Source organism: Astyanax mexicanus, chromosome 4, assembly GCF_023375975.1.
Source record: "Astyanax mexicanus isolate ESR-SI-001 chromosome 4, AstMex3_surface, whole genome shotgun sequence".
Taxonomy (NCBI): domain Eukaryota; kingdom Metazoa; phylum Chordata; class Actinopteri; order Characiformes; family Acestrorhamphidae; genus Astyanax; species Astyanax mexicanus.
This window is the reverse complement of record NC_064411.1, coordinates 19,589,657-19,612,088: the sequence shown is the minus strand read 5'-3', so window position 1 is coordinate 19,612,088 and position 22,432 is coordinate 19,589,657. Positions and strand designations below refer to the sequence as shown.

General features: G+C 38.3%; 6 protein-coding genes across 13 annotated transcripts in view; 3 read left to right on the top strand and 3 right to left on the bottom strand.

Moving 5' to 3' along the window:
• Nucleotides 1–22,432, bottom strand: part of LOC125801145 (zinc finger protein 850-like) — a 503,810-nt gene that overhangs the window by 361,569 nt on the left and 119,809 nt on the right. The window lies entirely within an intron of this gene.
• The window catches only part of LOC125801185 (zinc finger protein 271-like), a 253,538-nt gene that overhangs the window by 119,542 nt on the left and 111,564 nt on the right, over nucleotides 1–22,432 (bottom strand). The gene's annotated exons all lie outside the window — the stretch shown is intronic.
• Nucleotides 1–22,432, top strand: part of LOC111188305 (zinc finger protein 239-like) — a 192,080-nt gene that overhangs the window by 97,039 nt on the left and 72,609 nt on the right. The gene's annotated exons all lie outside the window — the stretch shown is intronic.
• LOC125801182 (zinc finger protein 585A-like) overlaps nucleotides 1–22,432 on the top strand; it is a 243,056-nt gene that overhangs the window by 179,937 nt on the left and 40,687 nt on the right. The gene's annotated exons all lie outside the window — the stretch shown is intronic.
• The window catches only part of LOC125801236 (zinc finger protein 271-like), a 356,087-nt gene continuing 335,176 nt past the window's right edge, over nucleotides 1,522–22,432 (bottom strand). For 4 of the 5 annotated variants that reach the window (XM_049477646.1, XM_049477645.1, XM_049477643.1 and 1 more), the window contains exon 2: nucleotides 1,522–3,718. In XM_049477646.1, coding sequence (XP_049333603.1) covers nucleotides 2,379–3,572 — 1,194 coding nt within the window. In that variant the 5' untranslated portion in view covers nucleotides 3,573–3,718 and the 3' untranslated portion in view covers nucleotides 1,522–2,378. Of the gene's footprint in view, nucleotides 3,719–7,315; nucleotides 7,388–22,432 lie in introns of those variants that run through there. The other variant, XM_049477642.1, reaches the window with a different exon arrangement.
• LOC125801530 (gastrula zinc finger protein XlCGF49.1-like) overlaps nucleotides 12,378–22,432 on the top strand; it is a 207,174-nt gene continuing 197,119 nt past the window's right edge. Inside the window, exon 1 of the mRNA XM_049478339.1 lies at nucleotides 12,378–12,406. The gene's annotated coding sequence lies outside the window, so the exon portion shown is untranslated. The remainder of the gene's footprint in view (nucleotides 12,407–22,432) is intronic.

Here is a 22,432-nt window from a genome sequence, read left to right as displayed (position 1 = left end):
TATATATATATATATATATATATATATATATATATATATATATATATATATATATATATATTAGCCGGGGCTACATGAGGAATATGCGAGAGTGGTGTATCCCATACTGAGATACCGAATGAATGCTTGAAAGAGAATACAAATTACATTTAAGAAAAAAAATATGCAAGAAATAAAAAATAAATAAATACCGGCCGTAAAACACTGTTAAACTGCTTTGTTTGTACATTTAGCTAGGCTAGCTTCCAATAATAAAAGTCAGTAAATCAGCAAACTGCATATTTGAACATTTAGCTAGCTAGCAAACAATAATAATAGTCATTAAAACAACAATTGCTACATTTGTACATTTAGCTAGGCTAGCCAACAATAACAATGGACAGTAAAACAGAAAATGCTTTGTTTATACATTTGGTCAGTAAAATAGTTAATCCTGTATCGTGGCACGAGATCTCACGAGATTAAGACGTGACGATATTTCTCGTTAAGCTTAAACCTCTCATAGTTTAGTGTGGACTTTTTAAGATACAACACTGGCAACTGGCAACACAGTAGCAGCGAGTTTGGTGGTTGAGCAGTGAGCAGAAGAGGAAAATTCGGGAAATTTGCATAGAACAGAGGTCACGGGCGGACCGTGGTCCGGGTCCGGACCCAAACCTATTGAGAAGTATTTAATTGTATACACGCTTTGCGGAGCAGTAAATCACAGACCAATCACGTGTGAGGTAATATCACCAACCACTCTCTTCAGTCAATCAGATCTGTGCAGACGTGGAAAAAATAAATAAATAAACACACCGCTCCTCACGCGGGATCGAACCCGTGTTGTCAGGGTCGCGGTCCCGCTGCTCCGGCTGTTGAATTGGGACATGGCCGTGAAAAAACGCCTTTATAAGGAGATAGTGAGCCTGGGCGAGAATGGGCGGAAAAACGAGAACGGACGAAAACTAAAGTCACGCCGAGTGCGACAGAGAGACAGGCGAGGAATTTTGTATAACTGGATCATTCTGAATTCTAATTAAATACTCCTGGCATAGAAGATGCTTCTGCTACTATTAACAGAGTGACAGACGGTAACAGAGTGACCAACAAGACTGTACTGTGCTTAAAACATGTTCTGTCTCTGTTTGCACTTCAAGCAGAGTCTTAATATGACTGGTTATGCATAGTTACATTACAAGAGATTTAGGAGAAAAAAAACACAAACCATAGTCTTAATATAACTGGATATGACAATCTCAGGCCTATAGGTTTCATGTCAAACATGTGTTGAGAAAACACAATGAGACTGGAGATCTGCAATATAAAAGCCGTTTATTAAAACACACATGGGTAAATATAGAGGTGAAGTTATACAAAGATAATAGTTTGTACTGGATAAAAACAATTAAGAAACTACATTATTTGGATATTTTTAGTAACTTTGGAGATAAAAAAAAACATAAGCAACATTTAATATTCAATAAGGAAAAGATAAGAGAGTATAAAACTTGAGTAATACAACACAACCAAATATCCCTCTATATCCCTCTATAGTAACAGATTTTTAATTGGACTGAACCATAGACAAACAAGAACACCAGCAGAGGGAGTGAATGAGCCTGTAACCTTACTGCGCAACAGTAACTAACCTAAAAACTGAGCTCTGTCTCACAAAGAATGTCCTGGAATATTCAAACTTACAAGACATACAAACATAACATGGAATTCTATACACATCATCCCTGGATAAGAATAGTTTTGCTGAACCTGTAAAATCCATTGTTAAATACAGTTCATATTTGTTTCTGGTGGAATTTATGATTTGCGCTTTTAATTGCCATGAGACAAATTTGGGACATTTTTCTGCCTGCCTGATGACCCCTGAGAAGAGCTTGCACTGAAGTTTGTGTTAGAGTTTGGATGAAGGGGATTGGTGCGGTCCTGCTCTTGTAATAATTTGTCTCATGAGTTTTTGTAGACGTCTGAGTACTTGGCAGTTGAGGCACGGACCATGAACATAGTTCGCTATGCTTCTGGATTCTTGTCGAGCCAGTATCAGATGGTAGTGGTTGCTGTGTTCTGCTCACGCAACTTATAATGTGATTTATTGTGTGTGATTGTGCTTAGGTAAGTGTGTTGTTGCCATTGTTAAAGGAAGTGAGCTTAGATTAAGGAGGGATTCTGTTTGCTCATAGGTTATTTTTTGGTAGGTCTGTTACTTGGCAGTTGAGGCAATGGACCATAGTGTTAGGCTGTGCTTCTGGATTCTTGTCGAGCCAGTATCAGATTGTGGTGGTTTTGCTATTGTTGTTAGTTGAGTGAGTAGTAGATCCTGGCTGAGCCCTATGCATAACCCCAGCTGTTAGGTGCAGGATTTGTCAATTTCCTGTATTATATTACTCTCCTGTGTGAATGCGCTGGTGTATTTGGAGAGTACTCTGTTCAGTAAAACACTTCCCACAGTCTGAGCAGTAATACGGTTTCTCTCCTGTGTGAATGCGCTGGTGTTTTTTGAGATCACTCTGTTTAGTAAAACTCTTCCCACAGTCTGAGCAGTGATACGGTTTCTCTCCTGTGTGAATGCGCTGATGTATTTTGAGATCACTCTGTTGAGTAAAACTCTTCCCACAGTCGAAACAGTAATACGGTTTCTCTCCTGTGTGAATGCGCTGGTGTTTTTTGAGATCACTCTGTGTAGTAAAACTCTTCCCACAGTCTGAGCAGTGATACGGTTTCTCTCCTGTGTGAATGCGCTGATGTATTTTGAGTTTACTCTGTGTAGTAAAACTCTTCCCACAGTCTGAGCAGTGATACGGTTTCTCTCCTGTGTGAATGCGCTGGTGTATTTTGAGATTACTCTGTGTAGTAAAACTGTTCCCACAGTCCGAGCAGTGATACGGTTTCTCTCCTGTGTGAATGCGCTGATGTTTTTTGAGATCACTCTGTTGAGTAAAACTCTTCCCACAGTCTGAGCAGTAATAAGGTTTCTCTCCTGTGTGAATGCGCTGATGTATTTTAAGTTTACTCTGTGTAATAAAACTCTTCCTACAGTCTGAGCAGTGATACGGTTTCTCTCCTGTGTGAATGCGCTGATGTTGTTTGAGATCACTCTGTTGAGTAAAACTCTTCCCACAGTCTGAGCAGTAATAAGGTTTCTCTCCTGTGTGAATGCGCTGATGTATTTTAAGTTTACTCTGTGTAATAAAACTCTTCCTACAGTCTGAGCAGTGATACGGTTTCTCTCCTGTGTGAATGCGCTGATGTTGTTTGAGATCACTCTGTTGAGTAAAACTCTTCCCACAGTCTGAACAGTGATACGGTTTCTCTCCTGTGTGAATGCGCTGGTGCTTTTTGAGATTACTCTGTTGAGTAAAACTCTTCCCACAGTCTGAGCAGTGATACGGTTTCTCTCCTGTGTGAATGCGTTGATGTATTTTGAGATCACTCTGGGTAGTAAAACTCTTTCCACAGTCTGAGCAGTGATACGGTTTCTCTCCTGTGTGAATACGCTGGTGTTTTTTGAGATCACTCTGTTTAGTAAAACTCTTGACAGAGTGCTGATGTTTCTCCATGTCAGGACTTTGCTTCATTTGCCTTTTAAATGTAGCAAACTGTTTCTGCGTGTTCTGGAGATTCTTCAGGAAGGCTTCTGCTTCACCTCTTTCAGCAGTTTAACTTTGCTCTTAGTTAAATATCCTGGTTGTTGGTGATGAATTTCAGGAAAATATTTTCATTTCTGGAAAAAAAACACAGAAAAATGCCATTGAATATTAAAATAAAAGCAGGTCAATTAACTGAAGAGATTCTAAGTCATTCTAAGTGAGTGATGTTACCCTTTAATATGAAGCTTTGAGGTTCGAATCACATTGCCGATGCTTGATTCATTCTACATTGATCACGACAGATGATGTCCAAAGCTTTTTCCTTTAAACTGAAGAGTAACTGTTTATTATACCTTGGGTGTATTGACAAATATCTTTCAGTTATGATTACTTATCTTAGTATCTATATTTACATAATCATTGTGTGAAACCTTGTATTCTATATGCATAACCAATACTCACATTGTATTTGATCATTTGTATTACTCACAGTGTATTTTACACGCATTTATATAGAAGATTAACCAATACTCACAATATATATTATTTACACATATAGATTAACATTGTTTGATCAGGCATGTGACTAACACAGACTCTATTATATGACAAATTAACCCACATGATACATTTACTAACACATTAACATATAACATATGAGATGTAGCTCAGGCTTGAAGTATTTTGTTTACTGCATGACCCTAACTAACGGTCATCAACTCGACTGGTACGGGGCTAAATTGCTACAGAAGAGGCCTTAGATCAAAGCGGCCTTTTGGTGAGTGAGTGCCTCCCTAAAACCTCTGCTTCAAAGCGGGGGGTGACGCACACACACAGATAGTGCCACGATGCTCCATCCTGGAAGAACACAGTCAAGGCCAAACACTAGTGGTCCGGTCAGACACGTGAAACGGATTACTAACACGTGAAATTACGCATGCTAACATGAGATGATTTCAGCAACGCCTCATCAGCAGGTTTCACGTCATTTGGGGTATAAACATGGAGTCAGATCAGACGGGGTCAGAACTTATACTGGGACGGCTGTTAGATGGTCTTTCATGTGTGGGTTCTCCTGAATATTCAGCACTTTGTAATAAATGCTTAGTTTGCTTTCAACTTCACTCCACTGTCTGACTCTCTCTATCAAACGAACACGCAGGGGAGTTGTACCCCGGACGAGAGGTGGGGGTAGCCCCCCTTTCATTTTCTTTTCTACAACAAAACCAATTTATAAAAGTTTCCACACATTAACCAAATACATTAATCCAAATCAATGCTTCACAAACGTGATTTTTTCATTTTAACAACTCCTGATAACAGTTCATTATTTTCCACCACACTGGCTTTAGGCTAACAGTGATATGCGCTCCTGAGTTCAAGATGTGTTTTTTGGAAATCCGATAGATCCGATAACCCGACCGGGGCAGAAATAATTAATTATTAGGCAAAATATGCTTCAATACCCGCTAAAAATGCACAGAAGAGTGACTAGAACTGACTAGACCTCATTTTGCCAGTAATTTTTCTCAAAAATCCTTATATTTGCTTAAAACAGCACTTTTTCACGGAGCTGCATTCAAGTTCCTCTGGAGCTACGGGGGGCGCGGAGGGATAATTAATAAAAAAAAACATGCAGTTGCCTTGTTGGTGCAGGGAATTGTAGTAATAAATATAAATTTATGTAGTAATCAAAATAAAATCACAGCAAAATAATGACCTTTTTACTGTTACAACACATCAACCAACCTCCAACAGGAGTGTAAAACATAAGAGTCTCTTTTGTTTACTAAAGGTTAACACAATTATAACAATTTGTAAGAATTCATATTATTTGATGTAGTTCTTTTTCAATTATTTTTGTAGTCTTTTTAACCTCTTACATAAATGTTTGTGTATTTTTGTCAAGTTGCTCAAAGTGTGATTCTTCTTATTATTATTATCAAATTCATGTTTTTGTTATTATTATTATTATCATCATTATTAAAGTATGGCGTCACATTAATGTCAAAAGTCGAGGGCGCAAAAATACCAGGTGAAAAAAAATAACAGCGTGTTTTACCATTTTGCGTGTGTAAATTAACTTCTCCTGAGCACAAATGTGAAACTAGCGACCAAAAAAAAGGGAATCGTGTGCGCGCTAAAGAAAATGTTGCTCTCGAGCTTATTTTTTCTCCTCTCGGCTGCTTTCTTTCCTCGCGCGGTGTGAATTACCTGCCGCAGCAGTTTCTGCTCGACTGAGTGTTTTGCGCTCGAGTTTTGAAAGGGGTGGTTTTGCCAGTTTGGGGTCGGGGTCGGGGCCGGGTCACCTCCCTCAGCGAACGCTATTGGCTGATTTCTCCAGGGTTCGGGACGGACCGCATACCTCCACGAGCCGGAGGACGGCAGGAGAGTAAGATAGCTGGCTATGCTAACATTCAAACAACCCGCTTTCCGGCGCGCTGGCTCTGTCTGCCCGGGTTTACTGCCCGGAGCGACCCGCTCTGTCCGCTCGGGCTCTCGCCTGTAGCGACCGTCTCTCGCCTGGAGCGATCGCTCGCCGGATCTGTTGGGTTAGCGTCTAGAGCAACCGGCCCTCTGGGCGAACAGCACCGGTCGCTCTAAGCACTGAAGCCAGGCAGACAGAGCAGGCGAGCCGATCGCTACAAGCGGGAGCCCGGGCAGACAGAGCGGGTCGCTCCGGGCACTAAACTCCGGTGCGCCGGAGAGCGGGTTGTTTGGCTGTTAGCATAGCCAGCTAGCTAGCTAACTCTCCTGCCGTCCTTCTGTCTCCGCCCTCCTCCGGCTCGTGGAAGTAGGCGGTCCGTCCCGAACCCTGGAGATATCAGCCAATAGCGTGCGCACACGATGCCCTTTTTTGTTCGCTAGTTTCACATTTATGCTTACGAGAAGTTAATTTACACACGCAAAATGGTAAAACACGCCGGTTAATTTTTTTCACCTGGTATTTTTGAGCCCCCGACTTTTGACATTAATGTGACGCCATATTAAAGTATCAGCAAAAGAGCAGCTGGAGACTGTATTCCACAGTAATGGTTTAACTGGGATTTCTTAAAAACAGCGGGGCTAAAGATGTTGTAATTTGCTAATATTTGTGTTTGTTATTACAGTGAAATAGCAAGTTTTCTGTTAAATCAGTAAGCTAAAAAATGTTACTTGTGAAATTCCTCTTCTTGCCTGAACTTTTCCTCACTATAATCACTAAATCTTTCATTCTTACATTTAATATTTTACAAGTGGACTTTTATTTTGGCGGGAGAGTCACATGACTTACCAGCAACTGTTGTGGTGGAACCGGATTATGTAAAGGAAAATTAACTAAACTAATCTAAACTAAATTAGTGTAACTAAGAAATGTGTAGAGACTGATCACACAAACTTAAAAAGGAATTTCCACAGAACTGATTTATCTCAGGTGTGTGTTAGTGATGTGGGGGAGGGAGGGCAGGAGTGTAAGGTTCCGTTATCCTGTGTATGATCTGTAAAGCCCCCCCATCCCCAGCTCCACGACCCCCTACTCAAACCCCCCTCCTGTGTCTGTGGGTCAGAGTCAGACTGCTGAGCAGAGCTAGGAGAAGATCCAGTGCTGGTGGTGTAAATGCTGCACATGCTGAAGGTGCTGAAGGTGGTGAAGGTGTAGGAGTGAATGTAGAACAGCGTGTTGAAAAAAGAGAGAGAGAGAGAGAGAGAGAGAGAGAGAGAGAGAGAGAGAGAGAGAAACTTCTCCATACCTTCTGAGGTTCAGCTGATCCCGCTCTTCCTCCTCTCCAGCTACAGACCCCGGAAGCTCAGCGTCATCCGGGTTATGTAGAGCCCCGCCCCCTCCCCCGCTATATCACAGTATACCCCACCACCGCTAGAGGGAGCCCGCGAGGGAGTCCTCAATGCATGGAGCTGAATGGAGCTAAACAGCTAAAACTCTCATTTAAAACACTGTAGAACTACTTCTCTGAGTTTTCCTTTAATTTTACAAAGTAGAACAGAGTATTTCACTAAAATAGGAAAGAAAACATACCTCTATATTTCCATTTTCTAAAACTAATGTTTTTTATTCAGTAGATTTACTAGCATTACTGCTACTGTTACTGGAGTTGCACACAGAACATGTTTAAAACGATTAAAACTGCAGGTTATAAGCTTTAATAATTATCTCTGCATCCATGAAACAGTTATAGTTGTTCTGAGGAAATTAGTAAAATTTTTATTTTTTTGCTAAAAATAATTGTTTATACATTTTTATACATTCCAGACTCTGTCAAGTGGCTTGAGATTCAGAGCAGATTCTGAAGTGGGTTTTTTCCTCTATAGAGATTCTCTGATTGCTCCTGTACAACTCCAACAAATATCACTTAGTAATTACTACGGAAAGATCAGTGCCGTTGTTAGAGCACCGATTGTGACATTGATTTTAGTAGAAACTTTTTTAAAATCTAAATTTCATTTAAAATATTATGGTTACATTTTATTTACATTTACCTTCTTGATGTCCTGCAGCTTCCTAAATAAGGAGATCGAACTGCAGTAGATCTTGTTTGTTGCTCACCTTGTCTAAAGTTTTACTATTTATATATTCTGAAAGCTTTTCATAAATTGAGGTCATTCACAGCTCCTCCCTGTAAAATCAGTCTATGACATCACAATGGACCATCCTGATTTCTGTATAGAAGGGTACTTCCCACTGGTAAAACAATTTCAAACTTTATATGCAAATATAACCTAATTAAACTAATTAATTGTAAAATAAAGAAGGATTTGTTTAAGAGTTGATTTGTTAATAGGATGGTAAAAACAAGTTAGATAGATAGATAGATAGATAGATAGATAGATAGATAGATAGATAGATAGATAGATAGACAGATAGATAGATAGATAGATACTTTATTTATCCCGAAGGAAATTTAGGCATCCAGCAGCAACAACACAATACAATAAGAAACAGATTCAAACATAAATTAAAACAGAAGAATAGAGAAAAAGAAGAAGAAAAAAATATATATACATAAGGCTATACAAAAACGTACTATACAAGGTAAGATACATATCTGTAAACAGAGCAGTGCAGTAGATGTTGCTGATGTTCATTAAATAATTAACAGAGCAAAGTGCAGTGTGCAGTGACATTGATTATGAAAGTGGCTGATGTGACATAGAAATATAATATATTATATGCATCTGTAACAAATATAGTTCTAAAAGGAGATTGTGAATATGTGAATACCCAATCATGAGTAAAGTGTACTTGAACGTAAGCGAGGTTGGGGAAGTGTTAATGTAAATAATTAAGTGGTGGAGTAATAATGTGGTGTGACTAAGTTAAACTCAGTCAGTAGCAGCATCCCGTCCCCGATGGGAGGAGTTAAAGAGTCTGATGGCTCTCGGAATTAAGGATTTACTTAGTCTGTCTGTTGTGCAGCTCTGTGACAGCAGTCTGCCACTGAACACACTCCTCTGCTTCATGATGGTGGTGTGAAGTGGGTGACTATCATTGTTCATGATAGAAAGCAGTTTATCCAAAGTCCTTCTCTCAGCTATTGTAACCAGAGAGTCCAGTTCCATTCCAACCACTGCCCCGGCTCTCCTGACCAGCTTGTCCAACCGTGATGCATCTCTCCTCTTCATGTTGCCTCCCCAGCACACCACAGCGTAGAAGAGAATGCTGGCCACGATTGATTGGTAGAACATCTGCAGAAGCTTCTTACAGATGTTAAAGGACCGCAGTCTCCTCAAGAAATAGAGCCGGCTCTGTCCCTTCCTGTACAGGGTGTCTGTATTTGTTGACCAGTCCAGTTTGTTGTCCAGCTGCAGACCAAGGTACTTGTAGGTCTTTACTGTCTCCACATCAACCCCCTCGATGGAGACTGGCTGCAAGGGTAGTCCAGACCTACGAAAGTCAACCACCATCTCCTTGGTCTTGGATATGTTTAACTGCAGTTGGTTCAGTCGGCACCAAGCAACAAAGTCATCCACCTGTCTCCTGTACTCCTCTTCCTGACCACCCTTCACACACCCAATGATGGCAGTGTCATCCGAGAATTTCTGCAGATGGCACATCTCAGAGTTGTACTGGAAGTCTGAGGTGTAGAGAGTGAAGAGGAAGGGGGAGAGCACAGTCCCCTGTGGTGCTCCAGTGCTACTGACCACAGTCTCCGATGTGCCGTCAGTGAGCCTCACATACTGTGGCCTGCAGGTGAGGTATTCTGTGATCCAAGACACCAGGTGAGGATCCACATGCATCTTCACCAGCTTGTCTCTGAGAAGTGGAGGCTGGATGGTGTTAAAAGCACTGGAGAAATCAAAAAACATGATTCTCACAGCACTACTGCCCTTGTCCAGATGAGAGTAGGTTCAGTGGAGGAGGTAGATGATGGCATCCTCAACACCAATCTTCTTGCGATATGCAAACTGGAGAGGGTCCAGTGCATGCTGTACCTGGGGTCTGAGGAGTGGGAGAAGCAGTCGTTCCATGGTCTTCATAATGTGGGAGGACAAAGCTACTGGCCTGAAGTCATTGAGCTCACTGGGACGAGGTTTCTTGGGAACAGGGACCAGGCATGAGGTTTTCCACAGCGTTGGAACCCTCCCCAACTGCAGGCTCATGTTGAAGATGTTCGACAGGGGTAATCCAAGTTCAAAGGCGCAAGCCTTCAGAAGTCTCGGGCTCACCTCGTCAGGTCCAGCTGATTTCCCTGAGCGGAGTCTCCTCAGCGCCCCTGTGACCTGGTCTGCAGAGAGGTGGAGGGTGGAGGTGGGGGGTGGCAGACTGGATGTGCTGACAGTCTGTGGGAGGGAGACCTGAGGTAGGGAGGTGTCCAGTGGGGCAGAGGCTGAGGTTGCTGAGATAGCAGGACAGACAGAAGCAGGTGAGGATGAAACAGGGCAATCAAACCGGTTATAGAAGAGATTGAGTTTGTTCGCTCTCTCCACACCACCAGCTGTTGCATTATCACTCTTTGGCTTGCACCCTGTGATTGTCCTCATACCGTCCCAGACCTCCTTCATGTTGTTAACAGTTGGGGCATCACTTGAAGTTTATCATCAACAGTGAGGACCAAGTCCATCTGTTACGACTTTATTACATACAGTGTTACAAAGGTTTTATCAATTTGGTGCAAGTTTTTAACAGTGTTAATTTGCATTGTACATTTTGTCAGTATAAAAAAAATGTTTGAATATCCATGGTGACCATCACAAAGTGAAGCATTGATTATTTAATACAAGGAGTAAGGGCTTCTCTTTGGGGTGGTCAAAATGGTACTATTGATAAATTAAGTGAAAACTCACCTTATTCAGTTCATTTTCAGTAATCAAATTTTATTATTCAATTTTAAATTAAATATGGACTACATTATTTCCAATAGAACTAAGCACATTAAGAATCACTTGTTAACATAGGATTTCTTGGTGTAAAACACTCTTACATACTGAAATAATCCTGAAGATTTCTTAGTTCTAATGGATCTTTGCATTGAAAAACAAAGTGTTGAAAAGAAATGCCAACATTGCTACTTTAACAATAGTGCTGACCTTTAAGTAAAATTTGCTATTTGCTAAAAAGTGCTATTTGTAGGGGAGTTCTACGTAACTCAGGCAACCAGATGTGTTTGTCTTATATTTCTACACAGAACCTGATATAATCTGGCAACAGTAGTCTCCAACATCAGTAACTTCTTCCTTTAATATGTACAAAAAATGTGTAAAAGTTGGCTAATGTTTTGTAGCAGAATGAAAATGCTTGCTGAATGTATTTTGGAAAAGTTAAAAAAGTTTTTATCATTCAATAAAAAATAAACTCTTAAACAAATCCATTTTATTTTACAAATAATTAGTTTAAAACTGATTTTTGCATATGAATTTCAAATGCTTTTACAAGTGTGAAGTACCTTTCTATACAGAAATCAGGATGGTCCATTGTGATGTCACAGGGAGTAGGTGTGAATGACCTCAATTTATGTAAATCTTTCAGAATACATAAATAGAGAGACGTTAGACAAGGAGAGCAACAAACAAGATCTGCTGCAGTACGATCTCCTTTTCAAGAATCTGCAGGACATCAAGAAGGTAAATGTAAAGAAAATGTAACAATAATATTTTAAATGAAATTTAGATTAACAAAAGTTTCTACTAAAATCAATGTCACAATCGGTGCTCTAACAACGGCACTGATCTTTCCATAGTAATTAGTAAATGCTGTTTGTTGGAGTTGTACAGGAGCAATCAGAGAATCTCTATAAAGGACAAAACTCACTTCAGAATCTGCTCTGAATCTCAAGCCACTTGACAGAGTCTGGAATGTATAAAAACGTATAAACAATTATTTTTAGCAAAAAAATAAAAATTGCACTAATTTCCCCAGAACAAGTATAACTGTTTCATGAATGCAAAGATAATTATTAAAGCTTATAACCTGCAGTTTTAATCATTTTAAACATGTTTAAACATTAAACATTTTAAAAATGTAACTCCAGCATCAGTAGCAGTAATGCTAGTAAATCTACTGAATAAAAAACATTAGTTTTAGAAAATGGAAATAAACGGTTTTGTTTTCTTTCCTATTTAAGTGAAATACTTTGTTCTACGTTGTAAAATTAAAGGAAAACTCAGAGAAGTAGTTATACAGTGTTTTAAATTAGAGTTTTAGCTGTTTAGCTCCATTCAGCTCCATGCATTGAGGACTCCCTCGCGGGCTCACTCTAGCGGTGATGGGGTATAATGTGATATAGCGGGGGAGGGGGCGGGGCTCTACATAACCCGGATGAGGCTGAGCTTCCGGGGTCTGTAGCTGCAGCGCCGGAGGAAGAGCAGAATCAGCTGAACTACAGAAGGTAGGGAGAAGTCTCTGGCTGCGTCCAGAAACTTTTGCTACTCCTCCTCTCCTACTCCTCCTTTCCTACTCCTCCTCTCCTACCCCGGAAGAAGGTGGAGGAATCGAGGAGAGGAGAGGAGGAGGAGGAATGGAGGGAAGGAGCTGTAATTGGGGAAATGGGACAGCTGATCCCTTTTAGATAGGATGTTGACTACCGTTGAACTGAGCCAATCACAACGCTCACTTTCAGCACGTTTCAGAACATTACTCTCACACACAGCTAAAAATTCAGATATTCCAATAAAATCCTGTTTACTCCCAGCCGCATTTTTGGCCGCATCTCTGACCAGTGACTCTGGCAGCCCTCTCTGACCTCAGCCTTATGAGGGATTCAGTTCCTCATCAGTCCCTAAGTTAAAATAAATAAGTAAATAAATGAATTAATTAAAATTATATATATATATATATATATATATATATATATATATATATATATATATATATATATATATATATTATAAATAATATATGTTTTTATATGTATAACATGATACACATAGGGTCATAAATATAGTTTTACTGAGCATACAGTTTATCTAAACTATAAATTATATTACTGCTTTACTGGCTGTTTAATTAGATAAGGAACCTAGTTAATTAATATGTTTATGACGTATATTTGGGCGTTGCCTGCTCCATTTTCGCGTGCTCTGTGGGCGTGGATGCAGTGATGTCATTGGAAAATCCTTAAAAGTCTTCCGGAGTAGGATACACTGATGCACCCTCCGTTGGAAGTCTACTACAGGTGGATTTTAAGCGGCTTCTTTCGTCTCCTACGGTATTCGGACAGGCGGCAAGATGGCCTCACGAAATCAGTTTCCGGGTCACGGAGGAGAGGAGGAGGATCGGTAGGAAAAAGGAGACACTTTTGCAGTTTCTGGACGCAGCCTCTCTCTCTCTCTCTCTCTCTCTCTCTCTCTCTCTCTCTCTCTCTCTATTTACACCACCAGCACTGGTTCTTCTCCTAGCTCTGCTTAGCAGTCTGTCTGAGATAAATCTGAACTAAATCTGAGATAAATGTCGGTTAAATCTGATCTGGATCAGTCATAAAATCAGGGTCTCTAAACGCACAGCGGTCCAGTCTCAGCATGGATCTGCTTCTGGGTTCAGACTGATAGCGGATCAGAACCAGGACAGATCCTCCAGTTCTTGAGTTCTTCAGTCTGAGTGTGGAACAGATCCGCTGAGCTCTTTACTCCTTATTCTGCGTGGTGATCAGGGGACGTGTGTTCGAATGTCTGGTGCAGCAGCAGCTCCGTGATTTTCCCGTCAAAATAAAAGTCTGCCTGTTAAATATTACATTTAAAAATAATTAGTTTTAGAAAGTATTGTAGTGAGGTAAGGGTCAGGCACTTTGCCACTAGTGTTTTTATAATAATTATTAGCTTACTGATTTAACAGAAAACTCACTATTTTACTGTAAAAATAAACATAATTAAAAAATCATTTCAAAATGTTCACAGTATCTTTAGCTACACTAAAGATAGTTTTATTAAACAGCCCCTTAACTGATACATTTAATTTAATAATAATAACACGACACATTACATTACATTGTGAATGAAGATACATCAAAATCATATATTTTATCAGAATGTAAAAACTGAGAACAAACAGAATATAGTAATCTGTTATTTGGCTATAATATTTACTACTGAAGCAAGTGTATCACAGCAATAAGTTCTACTGTAACTATATTAATATAATCTAATTAGCCATATGTTTAATGCATTTTAATGGATAATAATGTCTGAACTTGTCTTCTAAGAATTAATTGAAGCATAACTTAATAATTTTACAGCGTTTATTACTGTTGTAAGTGTAACAGAGTAAGAAAATACCTTTGTTTTAGATGAACTTTATAAAATGAGGCACTTTAATGCTGTTAAATGAAGTTTTGGCGGCCCCTGCTGTTTAGTGGTGAACTGCAGTTACGCTACGTTTGGTCTTTCTGAGCCACCGTACCTCAGCAGCGGTCTGTGTGTTTCTGTGCTGCGGGTAGGTGCTGAGCTCTAGTGATGGGCAGATGAAGCCTCATTGGGTGTATGGCACATTTCCCAAACTGTATCGACACTGTGTTGAAACTGTGTTGCTGTATCACTTAATGGCGACATCTGCTGGACTAAGAAAATCATTGCAAGCAACTGCGCGAAGAAATGCATCGGTCACGTGGTTTTCCTTAAAATGATACGTGGTCTGACACAGGGGTTCGCCTTGTTTGCTCGGTGCATGCGCTGAAGTTTCAGTGTCGTCAGACCCATCGCTACCAAACCATACAGGAAGTGTATCGGTCACGTGGTTTTCCTTAACTTGATACGCGCACCGACACGGGGTTTCGCCTTGACAGCTCGGCGCATGTGTCGAGGTTTCAGGGTCGTCAGACCCATCACTACTGAGCTCCGTGTTTTATGAGTAAATAGTGGTTAAAAACATGTTTTAAGTTAAAAATACTGCTATTAATTCGAGTATAAGGCAGATTAAAAAGTGTTTTTGTAGATAATTCACTGATTTAGGTAATAGTTAAGAGTTTATGAGCTTATTTCTCTCTTCTCTGTTAGAAGTTAAGTGAGACTAACACGAGGCTCAGTTTTCCCTCCACTGTCTGTACCAGCAGAATACAGTGTTGCCAACTCCTCAGTAAGGAAAGTAGCTATTGGCTGTCCTAAAAGTCGCTATAAGTCGCTAAATGACGCCATCGCCTAATTTGCATAATACATGTTTTTGAAGCTGTAAAGGATTAGGGTTGTGGGAGAGGAAAAAGTGTGTAAAAAACACCATAAATGTGTTAGAAATGTTACATATGAAAAACTTCTCTTGCTTTTTAAATAGGTCACTTTTTTACAATAACTTAATTTTTCGTGAATTGCATAAATAATTTTTTTGCCATGTTCTTAAATGTTATTATAAGAGCAGCAGTTAGTCGGAACTGTTATTCTACGTTTTGTTTTTTTAGTTTATTATTATTATTTTTTTTTGCGTTTTCTTAAGTTTTCTTTATTTTTTAACCTATCCTAGATTCAATGGTTCAATACATAGTTTTATTTATTTCTTTATTTTTAGCTTTGTATTTAGCTTTGTTTTATTTTATTTATTTTTTTTACGCTTTCTTTATTTTTAAACCTATCAATGGTTCAATAGATATTTAGCTTTTTATAAAGAGGCAGACACTGTGGAGGAGGTGAGTGACAGGCTGTGTGGTGAATGAGGTGATTGAATGACTGAGACTGTGTGAGTTAAATTAAGGGATTTCTGTTCGTGTCACTCTGAAGACACATTAATATTTATACTTCTGATCTGTAAATACAGAGCGGGGTCAGTCAGCGGCGGCTGTGGGCACGCGCAGTTTATTTACAGTGTGTTGGTGGAGCGGTGTGTGTGCTCTGACAGACTGCACTGTGAGTGGTGTGGGCGGGGCTAACGGCAGCGCCCGCTGCAGCGCGAGGACAGTAACTGAAGAGCGCGTGTTCATCTCAGAGAAATCTTACATCTTACAAAAAAAGTCGCTAGAGGGTCTGAAAAGTCGCTAAGTTGGCAACTGAATATCAGCTAATCCTATTATTATTATTATTATTATTATTATTATTATTATTATTATTTGAGAGATTTTTGTTTATTCATTTAGCAGTATATCAGCTAGTCCTATTATTTTTTTTAAATTTTTTTTACTAATTATTATTATTTTGATTTATTTATTCAGCTCTGTCTTAACTGCAGCTGCCACTCAGGTAAAAATAAAAAAAAAGTACATGTTGTTTTCCAGTTATCACATTGTGTTTAAGTGTTCCTTTATTTTTTTTTGCATATATATAATCACTATTTATAATGGTATTATTTGCCATCCAGATGCACTTGAACTCCATATAAGAAATTTAGGTGAAATCAAAATAAAGGTAAATATAGTTTTGAACCGTTTGTAGTTTGATTTTTAGTAGGTAAAATATTTTGTTTTAGGTAATATCGCCCATCTCTATGTGAAATGCTGAAAAACACTTCATGGGTTTAAATAGTCATATCGCTTTTCAAATCTACAGTCTTTTATTTACTAAATGTGTAGCTACATTTCCAAGTCAACCAATAAGAAGTAATGATATTTAAGGTGGAATTGAAAATTCAGGGAAAATGTTAATTCATTAGCTAGGCTGAGCTAACGTAAAAAGACTAAAAAACATGATACATATTGTTCAGATAGCTGGTTTACAGGCTTAAGTAACATTTAGTTAGAGTTGATGAAATTGTGGGTAACGTTAGCTTCTGTAAAACTGCAGCAGGTCTCGGAGCTTTCAGTGTAAAGTGAGATACTAAAGTATTTGTCAAACATGGTATTCAGTAGTGGACAGCAGCAGAGTTTTGCTACATATATTTTGCGGCTGCAGCCTGCTGACAGTCTACTGCAGAACAAGCTAAACTCCATATTATAATGTCTATGGATTTAGAATGAGACAAAAGTACAGAAGCTTTTATGGTACCGGTAATATAAAGGTGTCCCAGTATTTCCCATATAGTATAACTGATTTAGTTAATTCTCTTAATTTCAGTTAATTAACAAGCTTTTATTTTAATACACTAAATTATTTCTTCTTTTTTTTTCTTTTCAGAAATGAAAATATTATAGGATTTCTCCTGAAATCTATGAAAGAGGTGAAGCACAAGCCATCCTGAAGAATCTCCAGAACACGCAGAAATTGTTTGATACATTTAACAGACAGAGGAAACAGAGGAAAGTCCCGACATGGAGAAACATCAGCACTCTGTCAAGAGTTTTACTAAACAGAGTACTCTCAAAAAACACCAGCGCATTCACACAGGAGAGAAACCGTATCACTGCTCAGACTGTGGGAAGAGTTTTACTCAACATAATACTCTCAAAATGCACCAGCGCATTCACACAGGAGAGAAACCGTATCACTGCTCAGACTGTGGGAAGAGGTTTACTCTAGAGAGTACTCTCAAAAAACACCAGCGCATTCACACAGGAGAGAAACCGTATTACTGCTCAGACTGTTGGAAGAGTTTTAATCGACAGTGTACTCTCAAAAAACACCAGCGCATTCACACAGGAGAGAAACCGTTTCACTGCTCAGACTGTGGGAAGAGTTTTACTCATCAGAGTAATCTCAAAAAACACCAGCGCATTCACACAGGAGAGAAACCGTATCACTGCTCAGACTGCGGGAAGAGCTTTAATCGACTGGGGACTCTCAAACTGCACCAGTGCATTTACCAATGCCTTTTTATTGGTTCAGAAAAAAATATTCTTATCCAGGGATGATATTTATAGAATTCCACGTTATGTTTTCATGTATGTTTAAATACCTACATTTGTTCATGCCCTCAGAGATCTCCACCACTTAGTTAAACATGTGTTGTAGTATAATACGTTTTAAACACAGTGTAGTGGACTAAACAGAGGTTTTCTGCATCGCTTGGACACGCACACACACTACCCCCACTTTATGGTCTATAAGGAACTTCAACCCCCAGAACACTCTAAAAGCCTTGGAGTAATCTTTTTCAAACAGCCTTAAATTTCAAAATGACATTTCCTGACTATTTCTTCACTCAGCCTCGCTCAAGAGCCCTAAATGCAAGTTTAGGGTAAACATTTTTAAATTCTTTTGTCATTCCTACAGACGCTGTCAGTCGTAAACCTGGATTTAGGACCGTTAATGTTTAAACATCTGGAACTGTGCACAATTGTGGTTTTGCCAACAGCACCATCACCAGGACAAAGACGGGACTGCCGGACTTGAGAGAGTGTTCAAGACTTAATGAATGCATTGGAAATTGTAAATTCACCAAATATCATACCAATTAAGGGGTTTGTGCTTAGTTATTTCTGCAATCACTTAGAAATAAGATTCATGAAGTTAGGAGAAATGTTCTAAGCTTGGAATTCCATTTTTAACATTGCAGACCACAAGTCAGTGGGCTGATAAGCGACTCTTTTTCACCAACCTCTCCCACGGTCGAAAATTCCGGCCAGCAGCTTTGTCTAAACATTCACTGCAGAGGGAATGTAATTTTTCACTAAGAATTACTTAAAATATAGATTGACTATATAAAAAAGGTGTTTTACAGATATTTACCAAATGCCACTTCTGGTATATGTGTTTGGATATGTCCTGATTAAATTTTCCTATTGAAGTCTGAATCAGCAAGGTTTAACTAGCATTTGATAATTTAGCTATATTTGGTTATTAGTAGTTTAACCATGTTGTATCTTTTACGTGATTTAATTGGGTTTAAATAATAACATGACTCTTGATCTCTTTTTGACAAGGTACTATCCATTGTTGTATTTCTAAGATTATCTTGTAATTGTAAGATTGTTGTTTCCTGAATTTATCCTCACAAACTGGTATGCTGAAGACCGTATTTTGATCCACTGTTTAATTGAGTTTTCTTTTGGTTTGGTCTATTAGTAAAATAAAAAAATCTCTCACTTTTATGTTTTATGGCCCTTTGTGAACAGATCATCTTCCTCGCCAAAGTTTGAAATTGCTCCTAGACCAATTAAAACACAGACACTTGGGCCACAGAGCCAATCGTAGCTTAAGGTCCAAAGCAGGTTTAAGCTACAGACTCAGTCAGTTACGGGCAGAGAGTTTTGGAGTCAGTTGAGGTGAGGAGGGCAGATAGAGAGCAGTTGGAGAAGAGAGAGTAGGGAGCCCAGAGATGGAGGAAGGATAGACAGAGAGGAGTTTGGAGTTTAGTTTTTTTTACTAGTTTAGTTTAGTCAGCTTAGTTTAGCATTCTTAGTACAACTCATTTAACCTTTTTCAAGCATAATGGTATTAGTTATTCTAGTTTAAAATAACTAAGCTATTTTATGATCTACGGAGTTCTTCTGCTCGCCAAAATAGTTAATTCAGTAAACCAACTAGACCAACCGACGGATCACCGAAAGGGTACGCCAGCCGAGCCAGCTCAGGGGAAAGGTTCTCCCTGTGCAGAGATTAGAAGTGGGTGTCGACCAGGTGCGCCGCTGGCCCACAGAGCACTATCTTTACCCTGCGGATGGGTCCACGTGGGACCTGCTAGGGGTGCAAGATGCAAGCCGATCAAGAGGTTTGAACAGCGGACGGAACTGATGGGGACCCCCTTTGTGGACGTCAGGCAGTTTGGGTATTTCTTTCAAGAATTGGTGTTTCGGTTGGTCAAGTCTAGTTTGGTTATTGTCCTCTTTTCTTAGTATAGATCCGTTTTCAGTTGTTGGGCGAGAAGGATGAACTTTGTAGGTCCTAAAACATCTTAATTATCTACATATTTTGGTGTTCTCATTTGATTGTTTTGACCTCATTACATTTAGACCCTTATTTAGAAATCCTCACTTAATAGTTCTAGTAATTTTTATTCCTTTCATACCAGTATTATAACGTCTTTGTTCTTTTAGTTCTCATTTATCGTTCTACACTATGGTTTGATATCTAATGGCTACATTTATGACTTTTAATAAAATACTTTTATATTACAAAACCTGTAATTTCATTGTGTTTTCTGGATAACTTGGTTATGAGAATTCCTGTCACCTGTAGAAGCCACACCCTGAGATGACTCGTGTTATTAATTAATTTATTAATTAATCTAATTAAATTAATTTAATAACTGGCGCCCAATTAAAAATATTTCAACATCTCAATTAGCACCAGGTATTAAACCACTGAGCCTGCTACACAACCATTTTCTGATTATCCCCACTTAGTATCTGCAGGTGGCCATTAACAATTAATTAAATTAATAAGTAAACCCAACAAATCCCTGCTTTAATAAATTGTTATTTTGCTGATAATGAAGTATCCTGTCTCTCTATTCTTTATCTCTACTTCGGGCTTCCATCAAAAGAAAGTAAGGGGTAGTGCGAATTTTCCCAACACTAGCTAGCTAAAACATTCCACACTAAAATAAAGTAGTTAACATTAGCTAAACTAGCTAGCTAAAACATTCCACACCGAAATAAAGCATTTAGCATTAGCTAACCTAGCTAGCTGAAACATTCCACACTGAAATAAAGTAGTTAACATTAGCTAATGTAGCTAACTAAAACATTCCACACTCAAATAAAGTAGTTAACATTAACTAACCTAGCTAGCTAAAACATTCCACACTGAAATAAAGTAGTAGCTAATGTAGCTAACTAAAACATTCCACACTGAAGTAAAGTAGTTAACATTAGCTAATGTAGCTAACTAAAACATTCCACACTGAAATTAGGTAGTTAACATTAGCTAACCTAGCTAGCTAAAACATTCCACACTCAAATAAAGTAGTTAACATTAGCTAACCTAGCTAGCTAAAACATTCCACACTAAAATAAAGTAGTTAACTTAAGCTAACCTAGCTAGCTAAAACATTCCACACGGAAATAAAGTATTTAGCATTAGCTAACCTAGCTAGCTAAAACATTCCACACTCAAATAAAGTAGTTAACATTAGCTAACCTAGCTAGCTAAAACATTCCACACTTAAATAAAGTAGTTAACATTAGCTCACCTAGCTAAAACATTCCACACTAAAATAAAGTAGTTAACATTAACTAACCTAGCTACCTAAAACATTCCACACTAAAACAAAGTAGTTAACATTTGCTAACCTAGCTAGCTAAAACATTCCACACTAAAATAAAGTAGTTAACATTAACTAACCTAGCTACCTAAAACATTCCACACTAAAACAAAGTAGTTAACATTTGCTAACCTAGCTAACTAAAACATTCCACACTAAAATAAAGTAGTTAACATTAGCTAACCTAACTAGCTAAAACATTCCACACTTAAATCAAGTAGTTAACATTAGTTAAACTAGCTAAATCTTTCCACTTTGAAATAAAGTAAACATTAGCTAACCTAGCTAGCTAAATCATTCCAAACTGAAATAAATTAGTTCACATTACCTAAAGTAGCTTGCTAAAACATTCCACACTGAAATAAAGTAGTAAACATTAGCTAACCTAGCTAGCTAAAACATTCCACACTTAAATAAAGTAGTTAATAGTAGTTAACATACCCAGATAGCAAAGGGAGGTTGAATCAACGTTGATTTCTGGGTTTTTTGGTCGGTTTTGGTTGAATGACCAAAAATCAACCATAAATCAACGTTATTAAAGGTTGAAATTATAAACGTTGTTTAACGTTGACAACACAACGTGGAATCAACGTTGTGATTGGTTATGATCTACAACGTAACCCGTAAGACCAAGGGCGTAGGAGCAGGTTTGATATTGGGGGGGACACATTTGCCAATATGAACCCAAGCCCACCCTATAGTTTCTTAGAACAACATTTGTGGAAATTACTTTTAATCACAAATAATAATAATAATATTATTATATTATATTATATTATTATTATTATATAATATTTTTTTTTCTGTATTTTGTTTTTTATTAGTTAACAAGGTGATTTTACAACCTAAACATGTTACTTCACATTACATTTACTGTTGTAAGAAAAAATTATGCATATACAAATACATATGACAAAAAATATCAGTTATCACCTAATATTTAAAATAATATAACAGATTTGGTTATTATTATTATTATTATTATTATTATTATTATAATCATGTATTGGCATGTCAATTCTGTTGTATATTTACATTTTCTCCACTCTTTAAAAAAAATCCTACGCTTTTATTTTTCTATTAAGAGCTCTTCTAAAGATTGGTGTCCTTTTATGTAAAAGAATGTAACTTTACGTTTCATAAAGATTTTAATTATAAACGTCAGGACATGTGGCCTTACTGTGAACCCTGTTCTTACATATTCTACTGAATATTAACACTGTTCTACATATTCTAGAGCTTTCTCTGCTTTCAAGACATTTAATAAAGTAAGTGGTGGTATGATGTGTCTAATACACTGCTGGATATACATGATTAAACTCAGTAAACTCAGTAAATGACTGTTTATTAGCTGATCAGCTGGATCAGGTGGAAAACACTATTTTAGGGCAGTGATCAGGGTTAAGAAACTGCTTTAAACTAC